The sequence below is a fragment of the Dermacentor albipictus genome, chromosome 1, assembly GCF_038994185.2.
Source record: "Dermacentor albipictus isolate Rhodes 1998 colony chromosome 1, USDA_Dalb.pri_finalv2, whole genome shotgun sequence".
NCBI classification, from domain to species: domain Eukaryota; kingdom Metazoa; phylum Arthropoda; class Arachnida; order Ixodida; family Ixodidae; genus Dermacentor; species Dermacentor albipictus.
Genome location: NC_091821.1, coordinates 384,202,706 through 384,225,448, shown reverse-complemented (window position 1 = coordinate 384,225,448; position 22,743 = coordinate 384,202,706). Strand labels below are relative to the sequence as shown.

The following is a 22,743-nucleotide window of genomic DNA, read 5'->3' as shown; positions in this document are numbered from 1 at the left end:
ATTTGCAGAGCACCTTCAGGAACCACCGATCGGGTTGCTTAATGTACGATGCGTCTCACGTCGTCCTTTTTTTTTCGGTTTGCAAGGAAAGCCCGCGAAATGTGGAAAAAAAAGGCCACTTACGGAGCGCTTTCGCAGTTGTATCCCTTGGGCAGTGGTATCGGCTGCATCGGGACTGGCGACGAGGAAGCGGCAGGACGTTCTTTATCTCCCCGGCAGTGCTCTGCCAGCAGCATGCATTTGCGCCGTCATCCGACGGGAGCCGGCTGCCAACAACCATCGTAACGCCCTGCCGCTTCCCCGTCGTTTGTCACGATCACGCTGGTCACGATGCAGTCGACCTTGTTCACCGAACGCACGCTTGAAAAGGAGTACAATACCACTGCGCAAGCGCTGCGTCGCATGGCTTTTTTCATCGTTCGCAGGTTTTTTGTTTGTTTGTTTGCAACCTGGAGAAAAAGGACTACGTGAGACGTACCGTACAGGAAACAACTAGATCGGTAGTTTCTGAAGGTTCTCTACAAGTCTGCCGGTCATACTTGGGGTCCTCAGCCAATAATTAAAGAGTAGGGTAATTAACCTTAGTTAGTGAGTTATGGGGAAAACAAAAATGTTCTTAATTACCATAGGCTATTGCGAATAGTATGCGTTTGGGTCAATTCGCATCCGACGCGCCTTTCATTTTTAACACCTTGGCTCAAGTTACGTGGTACACCCTGTACAGCGAAGGTGGCCGGCCAATGGCAAGCAAGTGGAAAAGCTTCGTGAACTGACCCTCAAAACATTACAATTTTTTTTCCTTATGACTATATTTCTCTTCTCCAGTTTCAAAATCCTGGGGATGAAATCACAGAGCTCTTTTTGTTCGTAACATCTGTGACGGGATCTTCTGCTCTTCTTACGAACCACTCTAGTGAGAGCGACCTGCTTTTCTACAACATAGATCGAGGTCTTGCATTCACAAAGTTGTAAAGCCAGAATAATGCGTACGAACATGATCCAGCCAGCCGGGTTAGAAAATGTATTATTACCGAATGCGACACGCTTCGACGTGTTCCGGAAGTTCTTACGATCGAAAATATTTAGTTCGGTAACCTTGGCGACAAACGACTCTTACAAACACTTTTTGTTTCCGAGCTTCTTTCTTTCTTTTTCTCATGCGAACTGTGTGCCATTGGTCGGTCACCTTCGCTATCCAGGGCAAGTGTTCGCAAAAGCATTATTACGTGAGAATTGTTCTTTATAGCATGTTCCAGCCAACTGTGAGGCTAAACATATAATTAGCGAAGGGCCTCGGCCAGTGGCAAATAGCACTGATACGAACGAAAAGCCTGGCGAATTCGGCCCTTGAGTGGCAAACGCCTGTTTTGCGCTGTGTGCAAGAGTGGGCTTAGAGTTTTCCTGGAGGCAACTACTTATTAATGATATTTCCTTTCTTTTTTCTTTAGTTGCTGAAGCCGAAGTGAGCTATCCACCCCAGGCTGGGACACGTAAGTACGATATTCGTCGCTTACGTCAAGTTATAGTAGCTCGCTATGGTTAACCGTTTGAGCGTAAGCGCCGCTTAAATGTACCGTTAGTAAGCATTATTACACTTTTTGTCGGCGCAGCGTACGGAGGCCTTTGTTCTGAGATGTGCGTCGGTGAAACACTGCACGGAACAGCCTCCGTCATGGACAAGATTCGCTTCTCCATCAACAAGTACTGCTCCTGCAATACCGCGTATAAAGGTGAGTTTTGCGCACGCAAATCAAATTAATTTCGTAAACTGGCTTCTTCTTAGGTTGGGTTAGCAGGTTCAGAAAGACGTAACGGTTATATTCCAATTTATCTTATTTTTCGCGCACCGGCAGGGTGTCCGCGCGTCCATCCACTTACATAGTCACCGGGATCGGCCAGTCATGAACCGTGTAAGAAAGAAACAGAATCAAGGAAAGGGAATCCGTAAATTATATACCGGACCAGGGCTCATATTCGCAAAAAACTCGTACACTAGCATTGTTCGTAAGAGAAAATATCAGACAATCCTGATGCCGGACATATTATTAGCGAACGCGAACGGCCATTACAAAGATCACTTACGAACGGAGAGTTTTGTGCATACAGGCCCGCGGGACCAAATTCATACGCCTTTTTCTTGCGCCTTCTGCCTCGGGTTTTGGGTTGTCTGTTCGGTCGGTTTCTTGTCGAGTAACATGAGCCAATCCCGGAGGCTGTGCAGTAATGAACGGGCCCGATCCCGAAAGCAGTGTAATAAAAACGGGACGATTCCGGAGACAAAGTAATTCGCGGTCGCGTGGGCCTGTCGCACTGTGGGGGTGTCATCGCCTTGCCATCTTGCCTGGCAGTCATGAAATCGCTATGCCGCAAAACGCGGTATGGAATGTTAACAGCCTCGAAGCATTTAATTAAGCACTTCACATAGACTCCAATAGTTTTGTTCAATCTGATTATTCTTTCTTTCTTTCTTTCTTTCTTTCTTTCTTTCTTTCTTTCTTTCTTTCTTTCTTTCTTTCTTTCCTTTTTTTTTTACCAAAGCTTTCTTGGCCTTTCTTTGCATCCACCTGATTTTGGTATTTACGTTTCAGCAGACCATGTAAACGGTGTTCAGTGCACGACCCATAAACGTGAGATTAAAGTGGTGACCAGCGCAGCGAACAAGCATAAATATTGTTTGCTTAAGATGCGAATAACGGCAACTGTAGGCATCGCATTCAGTTGTATATCACTTAATTAGCCGCTTCCTTGAAGCTTCGCTTCACGCAAATTCCAAAACGTGACATTTATATTTGCATTTCTTCTTTCTTGTTTGTTTTCTTGCCTTCTCGCGTAACGAGAGGCTGAATCCGCGCTTGACTGACTTTTTACGGCACCCACCAGAGTACACGAAGGTGATCGTGTTCAGCAGCCGGCACAGCTGGAACTCCCATGGTGGCTCCTACGGGGAGTTGACACTGGACGACAAGACCGTGCTGCTGCCCTCCAGCAAAGCCACCGTGAAGGCGGTCGCGGACGCCCTGCAAGGATGCAAACGCAGCCACCGGTATCTGGGACGGCAGGCGTACGCGGACGCTGCTTACGCGGGACCGGCCGGCTGCCCGGACCCTTTCGACGACTCGTGTCCCCTGTGCGCCAGCAACGTCGCTGCGGAGAGCCTGACCGCGGACCTGTGCAAGTCCGAATACGGTGAGAACGGAAGTGGGCGCGAAGAGCGAAACAGTGCGAGCAGACGACGAGGAACGCGGCCCGTATTCGCAAAGAGTTCTTGCGCCTCAGTGAAGTTCGAAAGGACAAAAAGCGTCCACTAGTGAGAGCGAACCTATTATTTTTTTATTCTATTTTTCATTTACAGAATACTGCATGCCAACTTGTGACCCAGGCTGGAGGGAATACGTTCATACAGTAATGTAATTAAATACGCTCAAAGAAAAGAAGTGCATATGAAACATGAAATACATTGAATCATATGAGGTACATTGAAGGATGATATAAATACATAAAAACACATTCTACAAGCATACAATGCAAGGGATTGAATTCAAAGGAGAAAAATACTTACAGTACCAGTTTACACAGTTTACACAGGTTTTTTTTTTTTTCATGGCCTCGTGTTTGGCGTAGTATATAGCCTTCCGCTTTTGCGCCACTAAACCACATTTAACTAACTATTATTGGTGAGGGCCACCGTGCATTAGAGAAAAAGTTCCCACGAATAAATACCTTTGTGAATTTGGCTGCCCACGGTGGCCTTGGGATAGGGGAACGCCCCCAAAAGCACGAAATACATGAACTCATTTAGAAAACACGAGCGAGAAGAAAGAGGAGACCCGAAGGGCTCAATTCTTTCTACGTCGCAACCATACAAATCCACACACAATGACGCCACAGAACGCACAGGGACCGATTCACAGAAAGGTCTTCACTAGAATTGTTCGTAAGAGAAAATTAAAGCCAACCCTGATATCCGGCGTATTATTAGCGAAGCTGGACGACGAATGGCAAGCAGCACTTACGAATGAAAAACTTTGTGAAGGTGGGCCGAGTTCTTTACGTAAAACGTATCCATGAGTAGTGCTAGTGCAGAGTAGGGTATAACCCCGGGTCGACGCTTGGCCAGCGTCACGACGCGTTAAACTGTCGTTTGCCGGTACTTTATTAAAGTTATCCCTATCTCCTATCCCTATCCATGAGTACGGGCCCTAAATTGTGGCGAGGGACAGTGACATGGCCTGGTGTTGTTTGTTTATGGTTCTATATGCATTTCTTTTCGTCCGCTTAGCGGTAGGTTTGTCCTCTGGCATTGTTACCCGCCCCTGCACTCCCCATTAACAAAACAAAATATCTAAGACATATTGACGTTTCTTCTTGCAATATTTATTCTTATTATTATTACTTTTATCTGAAAGCGAGTAGCCGTCGCAATTAGAGGGTCTGTTTTTTTATTATACGAATTCCCTTTGATTCTCACTTCAATAAATAAAAACGAGTAAATGACGCTACAAAATATTTACAGACTTTTCTTACGTGTAACAGTGCATCATCAGATGACCTTTTATGCTTGTCTCTCACCTACTTGCAGCTTCGGTCGTCGCGATTGGGCTCGACTACCAGAAGATGGCCGTATACAAAAACGGTACGTATACTATTCACCATCTGCCTGCGTGATAATGTAGAGAGGCCGCGGAGAGAGGAACGTTTCTTCTTCACAGGCTTACTTCATCCGTGCAGCTGCCTTTGCCTTCAGAACCACCGTGAAAAACTCAGGCTCGATATAGAAGTCTAGTAGGGCATATTAGAATTGCAGAATAAACAACAAAACTTGAAACATCGAAACAGTGAATCAACTCAGCTTATCGATTCTCCAGCTAACTATTTCGAACTTTCTGTACTTGAGAGTAATTTATTTACTTGATGATAATTGAAACGCCAGCGCCACTTCTGGCGCTGGCTGTTCAACGATATTTTGATTGTCATATGAGTAGAAAAAAAATGTGTGAGACAGTAGTAGAATCTTTAAAAAACATATGACAAGCATTCTAGTGTCGAAGCGATTGAATCTATGGCAAACGTAGCGGAAGCGTTAAGACACTTTAAAATGACGTTTGTTTTAATGTAAAGTAGGCTGCCGAAACACGAGTTTCCTACAACGTCAGAAAATTATATGGCCTGAGCAGCGCGTCAGAGCTTGCTTTGCATTCACTGCATAAGAATGGTTGGAGCAGGGGCGGGGGATGAACGGCACTTTACGTTTCACTATGTGACCATTGCCTAAAAAAAAATAGCCTACAACAGGAACCGCGCAGACGATTCAAACGCCTTCCAGATGTGCTCGTATGCGCAAGTGCCCTCACTTTTGTTTTTCTCATCCTCTTGTTTTCTCTGTTCCGTTTAACCTGACATTTTCACTCTTTTTCAATTTTTTTTCCCTTCTTTTTCTTTTTAATTGTTACCCTCTGTTCCCTCTCCTGTTTCCTTGCCCGGTCATTCTATTATTGTTTTTAAATAGCATCATTAAGGGTATCGAGATGTGTTCCTGCGGGACTCTCAGTTAATTTTGGTTACTCTTTTGAGTTTAATACCGTTCATGTAGTAAATTAATGCAAATGGAAAAACGCGCCGTGGTTTGTGTCCGCAGTTGCCTTCTGACTGTTATGCTGTGTCTGACTCCGCCTCTCTGTGGCTAGTTCGAAGGGGCATTAATCGTACCGAAAATAAAAATATATAGAGAGAGGAAGGCAATGCTTTTCCACTCCAGCAGCGATTCTTAGACAAAAGTCGACGGTTACATCGCCAGTCGAGCACTTCCGCTTTTCTTTATCTTCTACTGTTTTACAACGCTTCTAAATTGGTTTCTTTCCCACAGGGCGGTTCACATGGAAGCAGGCTTATCTCCCCGACATTCAAGTTAATGGTGAGCATTTTCATCTCAGTCGAGCTCTCATTAATGACGGCAAGTAGAAGAATAATTCACTGAAAACGCATTGCGCATAAACTGCATTTCATGTTACATTTCAGAAGAGACTGCATTTGGCACAAACCTAAATGTTGTCATCAAAGGTGCGTTCCTGATTCCTGTTCGTTAATACTTCGTTTTTAGTCAATGCTTCTGGTAAGCTCAGTAAAGTTTGCCCAACATAACTGAGTGGCGTAAACATGCAAGTTCACCGATCCGGTGAAGTCTCTGTACTGCACTGCTGGAAGTACTTAAGGCATCACATAAGCATGCGGCTCACACCGCGGCAAGTCTACAAACGGTGCGATGGCGCTACAGTGAAGCGTACTAATAATTTATAACCATTCGCTCTGTGTAACAAATTGATTCACGTGTCTCTTCCAACAGTTAATGCAACGCCGACTGAGACCGCGCCAGCCGAACCAGGTAAGTCATCAAGCCCATGAAAGTACCGTGAATTGCCTAAACGTTCTCGGTCTGTGCAGAAATGTTGATAGACTTAGATCTTCATTAGTTGGTAAACAAGAATTAGTGCATTCGGTGCCCTTTGTCTTATAACACAGCCAGTGAAAGGTGGCACCAGAAAGCTTCACTTTCTTAACGTGTGCTTTACAACTGTACAGAACGTAAGAAAGAACTGGGCGGAAGATGTGACGTGCAATTCTCGTTTGTTTCTTGCATTTTCGTAAGTCGTACTTGTCACTTCACATTCACAGAGCTTATGAATTGATGTTCCCCGATTCCTTTTACTCTGTTATTGCGTCTGACAAGGCGTAAATTGTTAATTGACGAGAGTGTTTGTTTGTTTTTTTTCCTTTTTACTTATTCTTGCTTTTTTATCTCTCAACTTTGCCTTTCAGGTCATTTTTCGTTGCCTGAGGTATTCCTCACCAGTCTCACATATTGTGTATCGGCCTCACGTCATCAAATAAGCATTAACAATAACAGTAACTTCATGAATATTTCCCTATGGAGCTTCATACTTAAATCGCTTGAGGAACTTTAGGCGCTGCAATCGTTCGATCATTGAGACGCGTACATATTTCCACAATTAGACAAGCTTTGTTAAGAAAGCAGATTTCGACGTCTTTGGCTGCTCTTTGAGGCTCATTTGTGTCGGTTGCTGAACGGAAAACATTCTCTGGAACAGTGAATTGTTTTATGCACGCAGATAATTCATTTGGCAGCGCGATTTCCACAAAATTGATAAATCCTTACACTTTAGCGTATACATGTCGCGAAATCTAGATGGAATTTGGACTGCCGCTCACCATGGGCAAATTGCTTTTGATATTCCGAAAAAGTTCTTATTTCCGTAAAAGTCGGAACACTTCCTAATGGTTGTAATTAGAGGCGAAATGGCACTAAATAACAATTACCCTAGAACGAACTTGCGATGTCAATTTAACTTCAAGGGCATTCGTGTAAAAAGTTATCAGGACGTTCGATGTCAGAAGGACTTCTTTTAGACAAATCACTGCACTGGACCCCTCACTCCCATGCTTGTATAGAGGCCATCTGGCACAGGACGCAGACATCATATAGTGCCAGAACTAGCTTAAGAAGTGCTAGTATGAAACCTTACGTAATCCCTAAATGGTTCTCATGGGCATGCAACTCGTGTTACATAAGTCCATGAAATATTCGCAGAGCCCGGCAGCCTAACGGACTCGTGCCTGACGTACACAGTCAAGGCACTGTACAACGTGAGCCGCGGCTCGGACCCTGTGGCGGACTCGTACGACCTGCAGCTCTTCCTCGACAAGCAGTGCCCCTGCCAGCAACTCAAGAGCCGTGCGTTTCTGTCTCTCTCTCTTTTTACTGCTGCTCTTTCGCTATTTCTACTAAGTTCACATTTTTCTAGCTTAGCTACCTACATTACGGCGAATTAGTGACTGCTGGGGCCTTGCTAGCTACAAGAATGTTGCCTCTTGTAAGCGTAAGCTAGTTTTCGTCTTCTTAAGAAAGCTGACACACGGTATAATCGCAGTGGCATGAATTGCCACGAAAACTGGGCTTTGTTCTTTCGCACTGTGTTGATAGCATGTGCTACGCTACACGTTACGGAAATAAACAACGCACCTTTTATGCAGACGTTAGACAAATACCATTTATTTTCTGTCCGGTGCCATGTTAAGAGGTTACACACTAAGCAAGTTTTCACCAAAGCTGTAGCTTCTTGGTCTCTGAGCCATTTACCTATTTTCTTTTCACTGAAACACGCTAGACGCCTAGACATATTACGCGGTGTGCCTGCAACCTTCGTCTTATTAGATGTGATCATGCTATGCATGTTGCTTTCTTTGTCACTGATGGGTTCGTGAATGTACTGCGTCTTCGCGCATGACGACAACAGAGGATGATGGGTTTCGCTTCAGCGTCAGCGATTCAACGTTAGCGGCGAAAAAATATCCCATGCACAAATCGGGGAAGAGGAAAAGATAAAGCAACGATTCACGACCCCTTTGAGGAAATGGCGATACCCTTGCGAACTAGCACTGTCTGATCTTAAAGCCATCCCTCTGCCGTATTCTACTCCATCAGCCATTTTTATTTACGTTGAACCATCATTTGCGAGTGACGTACAGTGATCTGTGAGTGTAACTTTTTTGTAGAATTTGCCTTCTTTCTTTTTCGAGTGTCATGCGGTACCGTTCACAACTGCTCCTCCGCAGAGTTGCCTGGCTACGCACTGCTCGTAGTCGACAAACAGTCGAAGCTCTCTGACGGGGTGCTACAGCTTGGCTCGGGCGCCAAGTTGTACCCGCTTGAATACGGCATGCACACGCTTCCCTCGTGCCCGGTCGAAGGTGACACCAAAGATTCAAGGATCGATCCTGGCCCGGAAACCAAACTGCCATTGCCAGAACTCGAGATACCCGTGGAGGACGGCGGAGGTAAGCGGTGCATTAATGGTATAATAATTTTCTCGATGGAAAAAGAACGAGAAAAGAATAAAAGTAAGCTTGCGCGTTTCTCACAAACACAGACAGCGAAAGCTGAGGGGGTTTTTACTGTGCTTACGTTGTGCGCTTTCCAGAAACCATGCAGCAGGCGTTGCGCGCAATCTCAGCGGCCTCCAAGAATACGCGCATTAAGCAAGTTGCACGACGCAGTGTAATAGCTTATACAGGCAGTCTCAGTGCTTTCATAGCCTCTCAGCGGTTTCTCACCGCATGCGTCGTAAAGCATTTGCTTTAAATAAAGGACACGTGTAGCGCACATCCCTTAAGAATGCGTGGTAAGAAGGGGGACGGGGTATGGGTGGGAATGAAGGTTAATAAGGCCGAAAGCTGACTTACAAGCACACCACTCTGTCACATTGGGGCTTGTTCATTGTGTACTTCATTAGTGGGAGCGAGGACATACTGCGGCGCCGTCTACATCCAGTGCCCGAGTGACGTGTAAAGTTGGATCACGTGTGGAGCGTCTTCCTTGTACAAGAACATACAAGAACAGGGACTGGTACTATGTTTTCGAACGTATGGGCACGCAATTTTGACGGGTTGTAACGAATACTTTTACGGGAGGAGGTACTTTGTTTTAATTTGACTATTCTGTAATGCTGTTTGAGAAAATTCTTCGTTCTTGCGCGCCCTTTTATCAAACTTTTCTGTGTATAGCAACTGTGCGGCAACTGTACACTCTGTGGAAATAAACGGGCGCGCTAGTTTTTTTTCTGAACCAGCAGTTGTTAAAAAAATGAGGGTTTGTTTTTAAAGTAATGCTCAAAATTAGGTAAAACGTGGCCCTTAACAGTGACACATTCGAGTACGGGAAAGCAGTCACGCAACTGTCAGACGAAGAATAGTGCGTCGTATTGCAACGTATCAGGTGCACTGTCAGCGTTTAGTGGGCTTCAACGTGATAGAAAATCCTTTCAATGATGCTTAATAGCTCTTTGTTGGTATGGTTTATCACTGCCCACGTGAGCAAATCTGTGTTACTCTGCCGTTCACTCAAATCATGGTATTTGCCCGCCTAGTGTTACATGACGTTTCCTACCTGCATTGTAACTCTATGGTGTAACCATTTAGCGTCTTCCATATTTGAAGCCCCAACATAATTTGTCAGAAAATATTTCAAGAAACTTTAGTCACGTCTAGATGTTATGAAAAATTATGTTAGCCTTCTGTATGAATGTCTCGTTCATTTCTTGCGTATAGGGTACTGACGGTGGCTGAAAATCGTGCATTGTTGATGTCTCTCAGCACCGAGTGACCAAGAGAACGAGACTCAGCGTAGTTTTAAGCGTTTGATACATTGAACATCAAGAAGGGAAATAGAATATGACAAAACTGTGATGGGGCGCGTAGTGATCATATTCGTCCATAATACCGTAGATATACTGCCTAACTTTATGTGATGTTTGTTCCACACCATTGTAAGCATTCCTTATTCGACTTTACATTTTAAAAAAGAAAGTACGCCAAAGAAGGTTCCTTTTTCACAGCAGCAAACACCATCTAGAACATGCGTAGCCTGCGCGTTGTCAACGCAGATATTTCCCAAAAACTAAACACGAGAACTCGCCACTACGGTTTGCTAACATAACACGTTCATGACGGTGAATAAAAACTAGGTCGTAGTGCCTTTTTTCAACAAGATGCGTCAACACCCATCAAAACAAGAGCGTACACTGGGAACCGCTGGGATAGCTCCGGGATGAGCCCCTTGATGCTACCGCATGTAGCGTTACGAGGCTGCAAATGCAACACTTTCGTTGCTAGTACGGTGTACGACGATTGTCGACGACGAGAGGTAAACGTTCCTGGAGTTAAAAACAAAAATACTGAGACGAGCCTCCTAAGACGCGCGAAAAAGCGGCTTACTTCAAGCCATGCGAGTGCTACTGAGTTGAAGTGCTTTCCCGTGATTCAACGTTACGACGCAAACACGACAGCAGCGTTAACGCTTCCAGTGATGGCGCTCGCGCTTAACACCGGTGCGAACATATATGCAGTGCATAGTGATTTTCTGCTGAAGCCGCTGCGTCATTCTTTTTCTTTAAAAAAAAAACACGTGGGGCGTTTTACTGAGGACATATCGAAGGGCGTTAAGAACCCCTAACATGTTCAGTCAAGTGCATTGAACCAACTTCCGCCAACATTGAAGGGGTGTTAGCTTGGTATACTCTCCCGATAAAAAGAAAACGTCTTTATATCTTCTTTTTATTTTTCTATTTTTTTCTTTTATTTTCAATGTTGCAGGTGCCATTTATTGTTCAACTGCTATGACATTCCATTTTAATAATACGCTTGCATCTACATTTATTTCTAGTATACACTTTCCTAGTCTCTTTAAACATGAGTATTACCATGAGTGATTGCATCTACATTTATTTCTAGTATACACTTTCCTCGTCTCTTTAAACATGAGTATTACCATGAGTGATTGCATCTACATTTATTTCTAGTATACACTTTCCTCGTCTCTTTAAACATGAGTATTACCATGGGTGATAGAGCCACTATTATAACTTGCACGTGAACAACACAAGAGGAGGGTGGCCGGCGTAAGTTTTTCTTTTTGGTCGTGTTACTCCTGCTAATGTGGCTTCACCGCAGTGTGAGGCTAACAAAGGTGAAGCAACTAAGTTGCCGTTGCAGGAGCAAAAACAAAAACCGTAAATAGGTTCATTGTTGACTTATTTTAGGATAAAGAAAGGAAATGCCCGGCTTTGAGGCGGTCTCGTTCAAAGCAGAGTTTCTTTATAGCCGAATGGGAACACGTGCTCTGCTATACGGAAACGTTCGTTTAAGGTCATATAACTAGCGGCATTTGTTCAAAGACCGATCCGTGCCGTAAATATTTGATGAGAATAGAGAGAAAGTGCAGAAAAGGAATTGGTGGAAGCGGGTATTCATATTATGCTTTCAACAACAGATACATCAGACGAGGGCCCATGCCCAGAGAATGCCCCGGCCACTTGTCCTGTCTGCATCGACGCCTCCGAAGAGCCGGCGACTACTGCTACACAGTACTGCAAGTCAGAATATGGTCAGTATGAGTGCGAATTCAGTCGTCACCAGCATTCTTTTTAATGCGCTAGCATAAGGAGTGTCAAAGTGGGAAAAAAGATGTATGTATGTGAAGTGTGGGAAGCCTGTCGCGTGGTAGAGGTAGAGAGGGGATAGGAGAGCTTAGAAGAGCATGCGCGTGTGTGTATATATATATATATATATATATATATATATATATATATATATATATATATATATATATATATATATATATATATATATATATATATATATATATATATATATATATATATATATATATATATATATATATATATATATATACATATATATCGACGACTTTGCAATGTGGTGAACGTGGTTTAAATCATGGATCCAGGACCTCAAGGAGGTGCGTCGCAATGCTAACGCATTTCACTCGCGTTTAGCGCTAAACCAAAACTTATTCTTTTTATTTTTGTTGTTGTCCGCATGGGGGAAAATGACAATCATTTGTTCATGTGTAAACACGTTTGAATACCTACCTTTGTTGCTCCGACTGTTAGAAACTCAGTATTGATACTTCAGCTCTCAGTATACCTTCAGCTCAAGAGAGAGAGAGAGAGAGAGACAACTGAGGGAAGAAAGGTTGCCTTAAGGCTGTCGTAGGGCAATGGTGTCTCTTGCGGCGTCTACTCTGCACCTGTGCTGTTTTGCACCACGTTACGAAGAGTATGAGTCAAGAGTTATCCGCACTCCTTTCGTTAAAAATAAAGAATTTGCCGACTGTCTTATTAGATAATAACACTCACGGTAATTACCCCTGAGACTTAGAGTTACACGTGTACATTCAAACTCGTCGTTGTAGATGTCGTCTTTATCGAGAACTGTGAAATTAAAGTCATTCAGCGTGCATATTGATGCTTCTGGGACATTGCGTCAGTGCTTCGTGATACTGCCATGCTCTATATTTTGTCATTCTTTTGCTTTATGATTCCTGGTCTATAACCTTGTTCTATCTTTCCACCCTTTCTTGCTACCTTCAGTTTCTGTGCTTCTATGCCCTCCTTCCTGAAGAACAGGCAGGCGTTCTGACTCTTCCGGTTGAAGTTGCCAGCCTGCTCATTGCTTTCTTCGCTCTCTTTGAATTGTCTACACACTTCTTAAAAGCAATCAATTGGTCAGTCAATCAATAATTTATTTCGTATGCCCAGGAACAACACTGAGGTCCGAATATTATCATTATTATTATTATTATTATTATTATTATTATTATTATTATTATTATTATTATTATTATTATTATTATTATTATTATTATTATTATTATTATTATTATTATTATTATTATTATTATTATTATCATCATCATCATCGCTGTGTATCTGGTCATTGCTTTGCAAGTTTTGACATGCTGCCTCGGTTCAGCTTTAATGACGGTCACGTGACCCGCTTCTCTTCAGTATGCAAAAAAGAAGTATAGCGCACAGCGCTTGCTTTTCGATATCCTGAAGCGGAGCCCGGAGCGGTAAGCACATTTGGGCGAGTTTTTTTTTTTTATGACACAAAGACGACGTTAAGTAATGGGTTGCAGCACGTTTTCTTCGTCTTTCGCGCTGGCCCGGTAGAAACGAACCTCAGCAAAACTGTTTCGGAGAAGACGACGACAAACCGACTTCGTGCTCGCTTAGTCCTTCGGCACGAAGGCTTCCGTCGCAGCAACTGCATAAACCTACGTGACATTTAAGTGCGCACTGTAGCCGACAGAAGATCTCTGTGACAGCGCACTTACCGGGTATAAAAACGAATCGGGGCTCGTGTACTGTTTTGGTGAACGCGGCAAGTATAGGGCAGCCATCGTTGCGCGCATTGCAGTAAAAAAACTGAACCAGTGTATCAGGTCCATGACTGTTTTCCTCTTGTTTTTCTTTCGAGGGATGTTATCGTTGCATAACTGCAGAGTGGATTACGAGCGACGCCGAGAGCTCCGGATTAGTTTTGACCACCTGGGGACCTTTATCGTGCACTTAAACCTTAGCACGGGAGCGTTTTTTGCATATCGACCCCATCGAAATACGGCAGTGGTGGCCGGGTATCGAACCGGCGACCTCGTGCTCAGCTGCGCAATGCCATAACCACTGAGCCAGTGCGACGGGTATACGGCCACGATTGAACAGAAGTAGCTGCAGAGACAGTGCGCCCGTATGGAAAACACTGATAATACAGTGCAGCGGAGAAATTTTTTAGGTAACATGACTGCGGATAATTTATTTTTACTCACCTTCGGATAGTTAACGTCAATAGAGGAATTTAAGTTGTGTTCTCAAAATATATGCTCTGCACTTTGTGTCGATTGAACCAATATTACATGAGAAAGTTTTTGATCAGTTTAGTCAGAACAGCCGCGCGACACTATTGCGCATGCCATCGAAAAAAGAAAGAATTTTGTAGAGCTTACTTTCAAAAGGCTTTCATATTATATGGTGCCCACAATAAAAAATTATATATCAAGCACTTTTTTATTTTATTTTTTTAATGAAAAGCAAGCTGCGAATGTGGTAACTCTAGATGCCCAAGTGCCGCTGAATGTGAAAAAAAAATTGATGCAAGGAAATGCTGGCAACAAAGTCTGCCAAGATATTTTGAAAGGTTAAACGCACGTTCGAGCGAGAGGTGTTTTGAATTGCGCGCTTGATCCTGTCTCCCGCTCCCTCCGACAGCTGCCGTCGTGAGCATTCCGGATGACGCCTTCTTGGCCAGCAGCCAGTCTGGTGAGTAAGGCTTTCCCCGAGCTTGATCAGGGCCAAATAAGAGTGCGCTGACTTCAGCACGCAACAGATGATGAAGAGGTGTCCTCACTTGGGCGGAGCACAATTTAATGGCGAATGCAATGTTAAACATTAAAATTAAATTATGGGGTTTTTCGTGCCAAAACAACTTTCTGATTATGAGGCACGCCGTACTGGAGCACTCTGGAAATTTCAACCATCTGTGGTTCTTTAAAGGGCACCTAAATCTAAGTACACGGATGTTTTCGCATTTCGCCCCCATCGAAGTGCGGCCGCCATGGCCGGGATTTGATCCCGCGAACTCGTGCTCAGCAATTGCAATGTCACGTCGCTCGTAGCGGCAGCTCTTCTAATCTGAGTTATGTTGAAATACCTCTACTGAACATAAAGGCAAATCAAGTAATGGATAAATTTACAGGTTACAAAGGTGTGCGCTCATGTATAGGTACAATTCATACTCACTCGCTTATTTGGAACGTGGATAGAGGTAGCGTACAAGAGCATGTGCCTTTTGCACTCTTTTGGATTGCGAACGTTACATTGTTAGCAGCGACAAGCTTTGTCATTACAAGTTTTCCTCGTTTACCTTAAGTGGACTATCTACTGTGCCATGTTATGTGAAACTAAGAAAACAGCGCCGTCTTTCAGGGGAACTGTGCCCATCGTTTCTATTTTCCCTCGACTGAACATGAAATCGGTGATCAAGCTAGGAAGGAAAGAGATAAGTAGAAGGCAATCTTAAAACATCAAGGAGAATCGAAGTGGCAATGGTATTAGTGTAAGCGCGTTATTTTACATGTATGTCACATGACAGAAATTCTTAAGAAATGATGATCCGATAATTCTCTCACTTGGCATTACTTTACTTACATGGTCCTTGCCGCATGTGGGAACACTTCGTTTTGTTTCTTCTTCTTTGCTTTCGTGTAACTCATTGAACTATGATATTGACACCCGGATTACTCCGTTCCGCAGTGAAGTTGCAGAAAACGTTACGCTGTGTTGTAATAGTGGCGAGCGACAGTGAGAGTCCTTCTACTGAGGGATCGGATTGAATGCAGGACAACTGCAGCTCATGCGGCCTAATAATTATCATAAAGCTCAAGGCGCTGATGTTGTGCATAATGTCCTGTATGTCCGTGAGGTTATATTGCTAGCAGTTTTTGTCTGCTGCCTGTTTTATGATACAATTAATTAATTTTATTATCACTGTGGGATGACAGCCCATATAAAAACAAGTGAGCCAAACAGCAGAACCAAAACACAATTACAACTTTTGGACGGCCAGGGATAGAGTGCGAGCAATACTTTAGTTTGACATGCAAACGTTGCATTTGACTAAAAAAATATGTTGCGCCCAACTAAATATGTTGGTTTTATCTCCGCATCAACTTATGCAAATAACCTGTAACGAGCCAGGTATCAAGGATATGCAAACTTTAATTTCCCATTCATCCCTTAATTCAACCCCCCCTCCTCTTTTTTTTGTGTGGTTACCTATTTGTAAGCCTATTTGTACTATCGCACTTTTTTTCTTTTGTGTTCTGGATCTGTGTCCTTTTTCTTGCTAACTTGTCTAGGGTTGAATTAGAGGCAGATATTTGTTCTTATTGTTGTATAGCCTCTTCACTTTTCAAACTTATTGTTGCAATGCCCCTCCTGCTTGGGCCAATGAATTGGCCTGCAGTATGATTAAATAAATAAATAAATAAATAAATAAATAAATTCAGCCTTTATGCACCCAATTGTAGTGACATGATAGTCCGATTTCTTGAAAAACTTGAACGATAATGAAATATCAAACGCATTTCTGATGAAAGTATCAGAAGCGGGTCTACAAAGTTGCTACTGAAACACCCGGAAATGCAAATAATTCAGGGAGGATTACTTTTTTTTTTCAAATCTATCTAAAAGCTTTTATGACTAAAGCAGCTTTGTTTACGTCACATCTTCTACTCACAGCAATACAACCTTGGTGGGCACCCAAGCTCAGCCTTTCAAGTAAGTTCTGCATCAACTTTTGCTTACATTGCACCAAAAGTGTCATAAAAACAAATAACCTCAAAACTATTTTTTTTTCCTACTACAGCCGTTTCTTTCGGATCCATCACTCAGGTTATCGTGAACGTGAAACGTAAGTGTTCTCTCTTCTTCTCTTTCTATGTTTTCCAAGAGCGAGAGAGACGAAGCAAAAGGAAAAAGACAATGCAGGGAGGTTAACCAGAAACGCGTCTCCTTGGCTACCCTACACTGGTAGAGAGAAAAATAACCTATGAAGGCGAGAAACACAGATGATGCACGGACATCGCCATAGAGTAAAAGACGCTCGCACAGGATCAGTGGCCTTCAACAAGCACAAAAGTGCCTTCGCTTCTTTCTGGGCGTACGTACTGATGAATTGAAGTCATAGCCCTGGATTTACAGGGACATGAAAGACGATAGGACGTACTCCAACTATCAACTGAATTTCATTCGTATGGTGCGGACGGTATCTCGGTAGCGTCTGCACGGTCAGTGGACGATCGTATAAGGCACCGCAATGCATTGGACATTAATTGGGTTCGTATATCAAATCGAGGACAGGGGCACAAGAGTGGTCGATGTTCTCTTCGCGGCCACAGTCGTCACGTGTAGCATTGTCAGTCATTCCAATTAGTGGTGAGTAAGTGATAGTACTTGAGTAGGCAAAGGCACGTTAGCGCTCTCGGATACTTACAGTGCGTTTATTCTAAGACAGCAACAATAACAATAAGAAAAAGTTTGATAGCAACGTGCTTTTGATTTCCTGTGTTCTTATCTAAAGCCAAAAATTCTCGAAGTACTGTGAATAAAAAATTAATCCGCCCAGTGATCAAGGCATCTGTAGCGCCAAAGTTTGTCTTGCTTCTCACAAACCGTGTTATAGATAGCTTTGAAAATGTGACAAAAGCGAAAGCAACTAAAAAAAATTGTTGCAACGTTTCTGTTGTTAGTTATGCTTTCATCAGCTCATTCAAGCGCACTAAGGAACCCACGGCCTTCCCAAGCGGCCTCGGCCAGCGGGCGCACCGTGGCGTTCGTAAATGTGTCAGTCATCCGTTGCTGTCCTAAGCATCTCGTAGAGACTACGAGTCTTCCTCTCCTGCTCCTTTCGCACCCCCTCAGCATTCAGGTGCTCGAGAACCTCGATGGCTTTTGCCGAGTTAGGAAAAAGAAGAAAAAAACACACGCTTGAGTCAGGGCCATGCAATACTTACCGCTGCCCTGAATTAGGAGCAATAAGGTCGCAAAATAGTAGTGGCAGTTATCTGGGCTAACTACGACGTTTCGAAGAAATTGTGTTGAGACGACGCTTAATTACCGCGAGGTCTGAGCCTCAACTGAGAAACGGAAGTGCCTCGGGCGACGTCTTCATGAGACACCGGCGGACACTGTGCACTGATAACCCATGGTCCCATACCGGTATCTCAGGTAGCCATACAGGTATCTCAGAACGAGTGTCGACGAGTAGGGGAGGGTGCAATCCACGCAGAGGTCGCGCGGGAGGAAGCGATAAGCACTCTCTACGGCGGTTATAAAGGTGCAAACAAACACGAGCACGAAGGATAGGGGCAGAATGGGTCCGGCGAGTGAGTATCGTGCGAACTTCGCTTCTCCGCTGACCACCAGGACGGCACTGCTCTTTAAGACCATGACAGACCCCACACGGCATTTTTTTTTTCAGTTGTGTAGCACATCTCTTTCATGCTTGCTCCATATCTGCTTGCTGTCACTGTCCCAACTGCAGGCACAAATAAAATTGGCTCCAATCCAATCCCACGGAGACACATTTGCTGCAGTGCTTGTTATTGTGTTTCATGTGTTTCATTCCGCACTGATCATCGATACAAAGTTGCTGGCCCATCAAGCCGCATAAATGTCTACTCAACCTATTCGTACCAAGAGCTGCGAACGACTGGGACCACCTTCCTGCCGCTATCGTTTCCATCCCTGATGCCACTAAATTCAAAGAAGCTCCGCTCCTCTCTGAAATGCCTTCGGGCCCTGAGAGTATGAAAATTTATAATTAATTAATCAAATAATTAGTTTACGACGCGGGTTTGCTGCGCAACGCAACAACGATAGTCGCAAGCAGTCGAATTAATTGTGCGCGATGCAATTTGAGCAGACATAATGTTTCGCACGAAAATAGTAACGTTGCTCGAGTACCTAAAATGAAAAGCTAACGAAACAACGTGTGAAGAGCAGTCGGTGAGAAACACCATGTGGTCACTTCAGATTGACATTGAAAAGGCAGATTATCCGGACAACTAGATGTACAGGCTGGATGCACCATCTTCCAGCTACCTTATAGCGCTTGTGGGTGGACGAAATAATTTATAACTTAATGGGACACACGCTACAACTAAGAAATGTCGAAACCTATAGGCTTGCGAACAGTAAGTCGCACAAGGTGTCCCACTTCGGCAATTCACGAAAAGTACACCTTCGTTCACAACCATCGTGATCATCATCGCGTCAGCTCTACAGAGGGACACTCCCGATTAACGTCAAAAATAAAAGCTATAGGTAACCAGCAACGATCGAAGTATGCTGCACTCCCACTGCTGCAATTAAGAAATGTGTATGTGGCCGCTGTAGCATTATAGTCTTCAGCCGTGGTGGGGCTGGTTGCGGGCTCTGCAACGTTCTGTAGCGTACGCATACGCTTAACAAATTAACGGTTTTTCCCAAATCGTCACAGCCATGTGTTCCTAACGGCCTTGTTTCTCATGTTTCTCATGTTTCTCCTAACAGAAGTTTCTCATGCATGGATCTATAGCTTTGGATACATCGGACCATTCTGTCTATGTCCCAATTGAGTACAGCTCAGCCTAGTCGTGTTCCGAGTAACGAGAGCGAGAGAGAGAGAGAGAGAGAGAGTTTTGTTAAAGCATAGCTGTGAGGTAGACGTGGATCAATGCTTTCTAGCCAGTTACTCCTCCTTGCGGTAAGGAGAAGGAGAATCAAAGAGAAAGGAATAACTATCGGGATGACGTTATGGCGGGAAGCACGTCTCAAAGACGTACCGGAGACTTGGCGATCCGGTGACTACCGGTGTTTACGCTGTCTAACGTCATGGGCAGCCTTGGCTCCTTTGCGCCTTCGGTGTTGGTGCCCATTTACCGCAGTGTTGACGACGTTTCATTTTACGTCGATGCGCACTCCTTTCGCACGGTAGCGCGAAAATGTAGACCCCCCCCCCCCCCCCTCCCCGACCGATATCGGGAGACCAAGTTCTCCTTGTTGCCATGAGCTGCGAAAAGTCGGCAGCACTTCAAGCAGCTTTTATCTAATGTGAAAGGCCGAGACGTGAGCTGTGGCCACTCCGAGTGCAACGAGACAACACTTCTGAGGGGTCAGATAGCTCGCCGCCGGGCCTGACTCACGGCGAAGCGCTTCGCTTGCTCAGCCTTTGAAGGGTTCATTGTGGTACACTGCGGTGTCTCAGTCGAAGCGGCAGCTGTGCACAAGCAACTCTTTTATGGTGACGCCTCCTCTGCTTGCTTGTATCGCGTCACCTCTTCAAAAGTCAAAGCACGCGCCAATTATGAGTTTAAAGACCCCAATGCCGAACATAGGTTGGCAAATTCACTTACGAGTCGGCTCATTCACATTAGACCGACCTGTGAGTGTGAGCCTGAGTGATCTCTAAGTAATATATATATATATATATATATATATATATATATATATATATATATATATATATATATATATATATATATATATATATATATATATATATATTGTGACACAGTCTGCGTAAGCTTAATTTACTCTGCCGCGCTATAATGCCGAATGCTTTTTGGCATCAAATGCTGGATGATAATTTTCAAGTTTAGTGGAATTCTTAAAACTCGCCTGTGGCAGATAGCATAATTCGTGTTCTTGAGCTGGTTTGTTCAAAGAGGTGTACATTACTAGCACGAGAAATTGAAACAAATATTCAACTAATTAACGAAAATTCACTAAATAACTTTTAGTTACCTTACGGCAGATATTGCAATTTACAAACTGTAGCCGGTGAATTTGCGACACCCATGGCACCAGTTACGAGATATTACTTCCCAAAATGTGGCACGAAATACACGGGCGTTCCAGTTACTTTTGGGCTTCAATTCACAAAAGAGCGTTTGGTTAAAAAGTAAGTCGAACAGTGCATTTCTGCGGTGAGTTTGATGACGCAAATCTCGATGCTGGTCTCATTCTGGAAATTCATTCCAAGTGCATATGCCTTGTAAATTCATCGGCTGTAATTCGTAAATTGTGATATGTGCTGTAAAGTAGTGGATTGATTATTGGTTTGTTTAATTAGTTGAATCTATGTTTTGATTTCTCGCGCAGGTAATCTCCGCGTCTCTGAATAATCCAGTTCAAGGATTAGAATTGTGTTATCTGCAACAGTCGATTTCTAAAAATTCCTGAAATCTCAAATGTGATCGTCCCGTAAGTACCACCGACAATTCAAAAGGTGCCTCAAAAACTTTTACGTATGCATAAGTAAGCAGTCATTGAACACCTCCAGATGTGCTCGAGCTGGCCGTAAAAAAGCGCATTTGTTATCATTTTTAAGAGTTAATTCTACTGTGGATCATGTTAGTTTGTCTTAAGTTTGTACAGTGTATTCTTAGAACTTGAGACTGACTCCAACCAAATAACTGAATTTTATTAGCCCGACGTTTCGGAGCCCATTCGGCTCCTTCTTCAGGGGGTTGTTCTTCGGGGGGTGGCGGTGTGCCTCTTTTAAAGCGTCTTTTTTGAAGAAAGGAGGGGGGGGGGAACACGGGAGGTGGGGAGACACTCCACAGACGGAAAGGTGGGGGGGAACAAAAGGAAAGGGGGGTTTGTGTTGTTGACCGCTTCCAAGGAGCTGCGATGACCGGTGCTGGGTGGAGTGCTCACGAGGGTGCCCTTGATGGGCCGCGGGGGGGGGGGGGGGGAGGTTACAGGGTCGCGCCGACGTTCTGTGTTGGTGAAACGAGCGGGAGTCTATCTGGCTGTGCGTCCTTTTCTTCTTTTCGTCATGTCGCCAAGGCCATGGACATAGACCGAGGGTAGGTTGCCCTTCACACGGTTTATGTTATTCTCCGTATTCTGAATGTGCCATGACTCCAGTAGTAGTCTCTTTCGCCAGTTCGTTTCTGTTTGAAGGATTTCAGTTTCCTTGAAAGCAATTTTGTGGTCGGCGACTTCAGAGTGTTCCGCGACGGCGCTGCGAATACGGTTGAATGTCCTGACGTCGTTCTCGTGTTGTCTGATCCTTTCTTTTAGATTTTTGGTTTCCCCGATGTACGACGCCGGACAGTCAGCACAACTGATTTTGTAGACGACGCCTTGAGCTTTTTCTTTTGGTGGACGATCTTTTGGTTTAGGGAGGAGGATATTGAAAGTGTTTATTGGTTTGTGCGCCACTTTGAGGCCTTCTTTTTTTAATATTCGGCTGAGCGCTTCGCTGGTACCTCTGATGTACGGGATGGACACTCGCTTCTGGGGTTGGGGAGAAGTAAACGGCTGAAGGTCCCGCATTTTGTTTCTTCTTTTTTGTTGTCTGGTTGTCTTTCGAATGAAGTCATCTGTGTAGCCATTCCTCTTAAGTTCGTTGAGAACCGTTCTCTTTTCTTTCTTTAGATCCGATTCCGATGAGGAATGAGTTTCGGCTCGTTTGAATAAAGAATTTACAACAGACGCCTTGTGGTTTGCCGGATGGTCGGATTGGAAATGAAGATAGCGGCCTGTGTGGGTTGGTTTTCGGTAGACTGAAAATTTTAGAATGCCGTCTTTTCGTGTAACTTGTACATCTAAGAATGGGAGTGATCCGTTCTGTTCGCGCTCATATGTGAACTGTATATCCGGGTCTATGGAGTTTAAGTGTTTCTGCAAGTTTTCGACTTGGCTCGTCTTCACGATGCAAAAACAATCATCCACGTACCTGAGGAAGACTTTTGGTTTCGGGAAAAAAGTATTTAAAGCTCTCTCCTCGATTCTCTCCATAGTCAAGTTAGCCATGGCAACGGAA

At 44.0% G+C, this 22,743-nt stretch overlaps 1 protein-coding gene across 5 annotated transcripts in view; it reads left to right on the top strand.

Annotated features, from left to right (window-relative positions):
- LOC135902430 (streptococcal hemagglutinin-like) overlaps positions 1-22,743 on the top strand; it is an 87,544-nt gene that overhangs the window by 55,808 nt on the left and 8,993 nt on the right. For 4 of the 5 annotated variants that reach the window (XM_065432483.2, XM_065432484.2, XM_065432482.2 and 1 more), the window contains 13 exons: positions 1,449-1,490; positions 1,611-1,730; positions 2,881-3,186; positions 4,580-4,633; positions 5,864-5,911; positions 6,016-6,057; positions 6,341-6,379; positions 7,604-7,747; positions 8,629-8,850; positions 11,840-11,953; positions 14,637-14,687; positions 16,668-16,706; positions 16,795-16,839. In XM_065432483.2, the coding sequence (XP_065288555.2) occupies positions 1,449-1,490; positions 1,611-1,730; positions 2,881-3,186; positions 4,580-4,633; positions 5,864-5,911; positions 6,016-6,057; positions 6,341-6,379; positions 7,604-7,747; positions 8,629-8,850; positions 11,840-11,953; positions 14,637-14,687; positions 16,668-16,706; positions 16,795-16,839 (1,266 nt within the window). The remainder of the gene's footprint in view (positions 1-1,448; positions 1,491-1,610; positions 1,731-2,880; positions 3,187-4,579; positions 4,634-5,863; positions 5,912-6,015; positions 6,058-6,340; positions 6,380-7,603; positions 7,748-8,628; positions 8,851-11,839; positions 11,954-14,636; positions 14,688-16,667; positions 16,707-16,794; positions 16,840-22,743) is intronic. The other variant, XM_070531963.1, reaches the window with a different exon arrangement.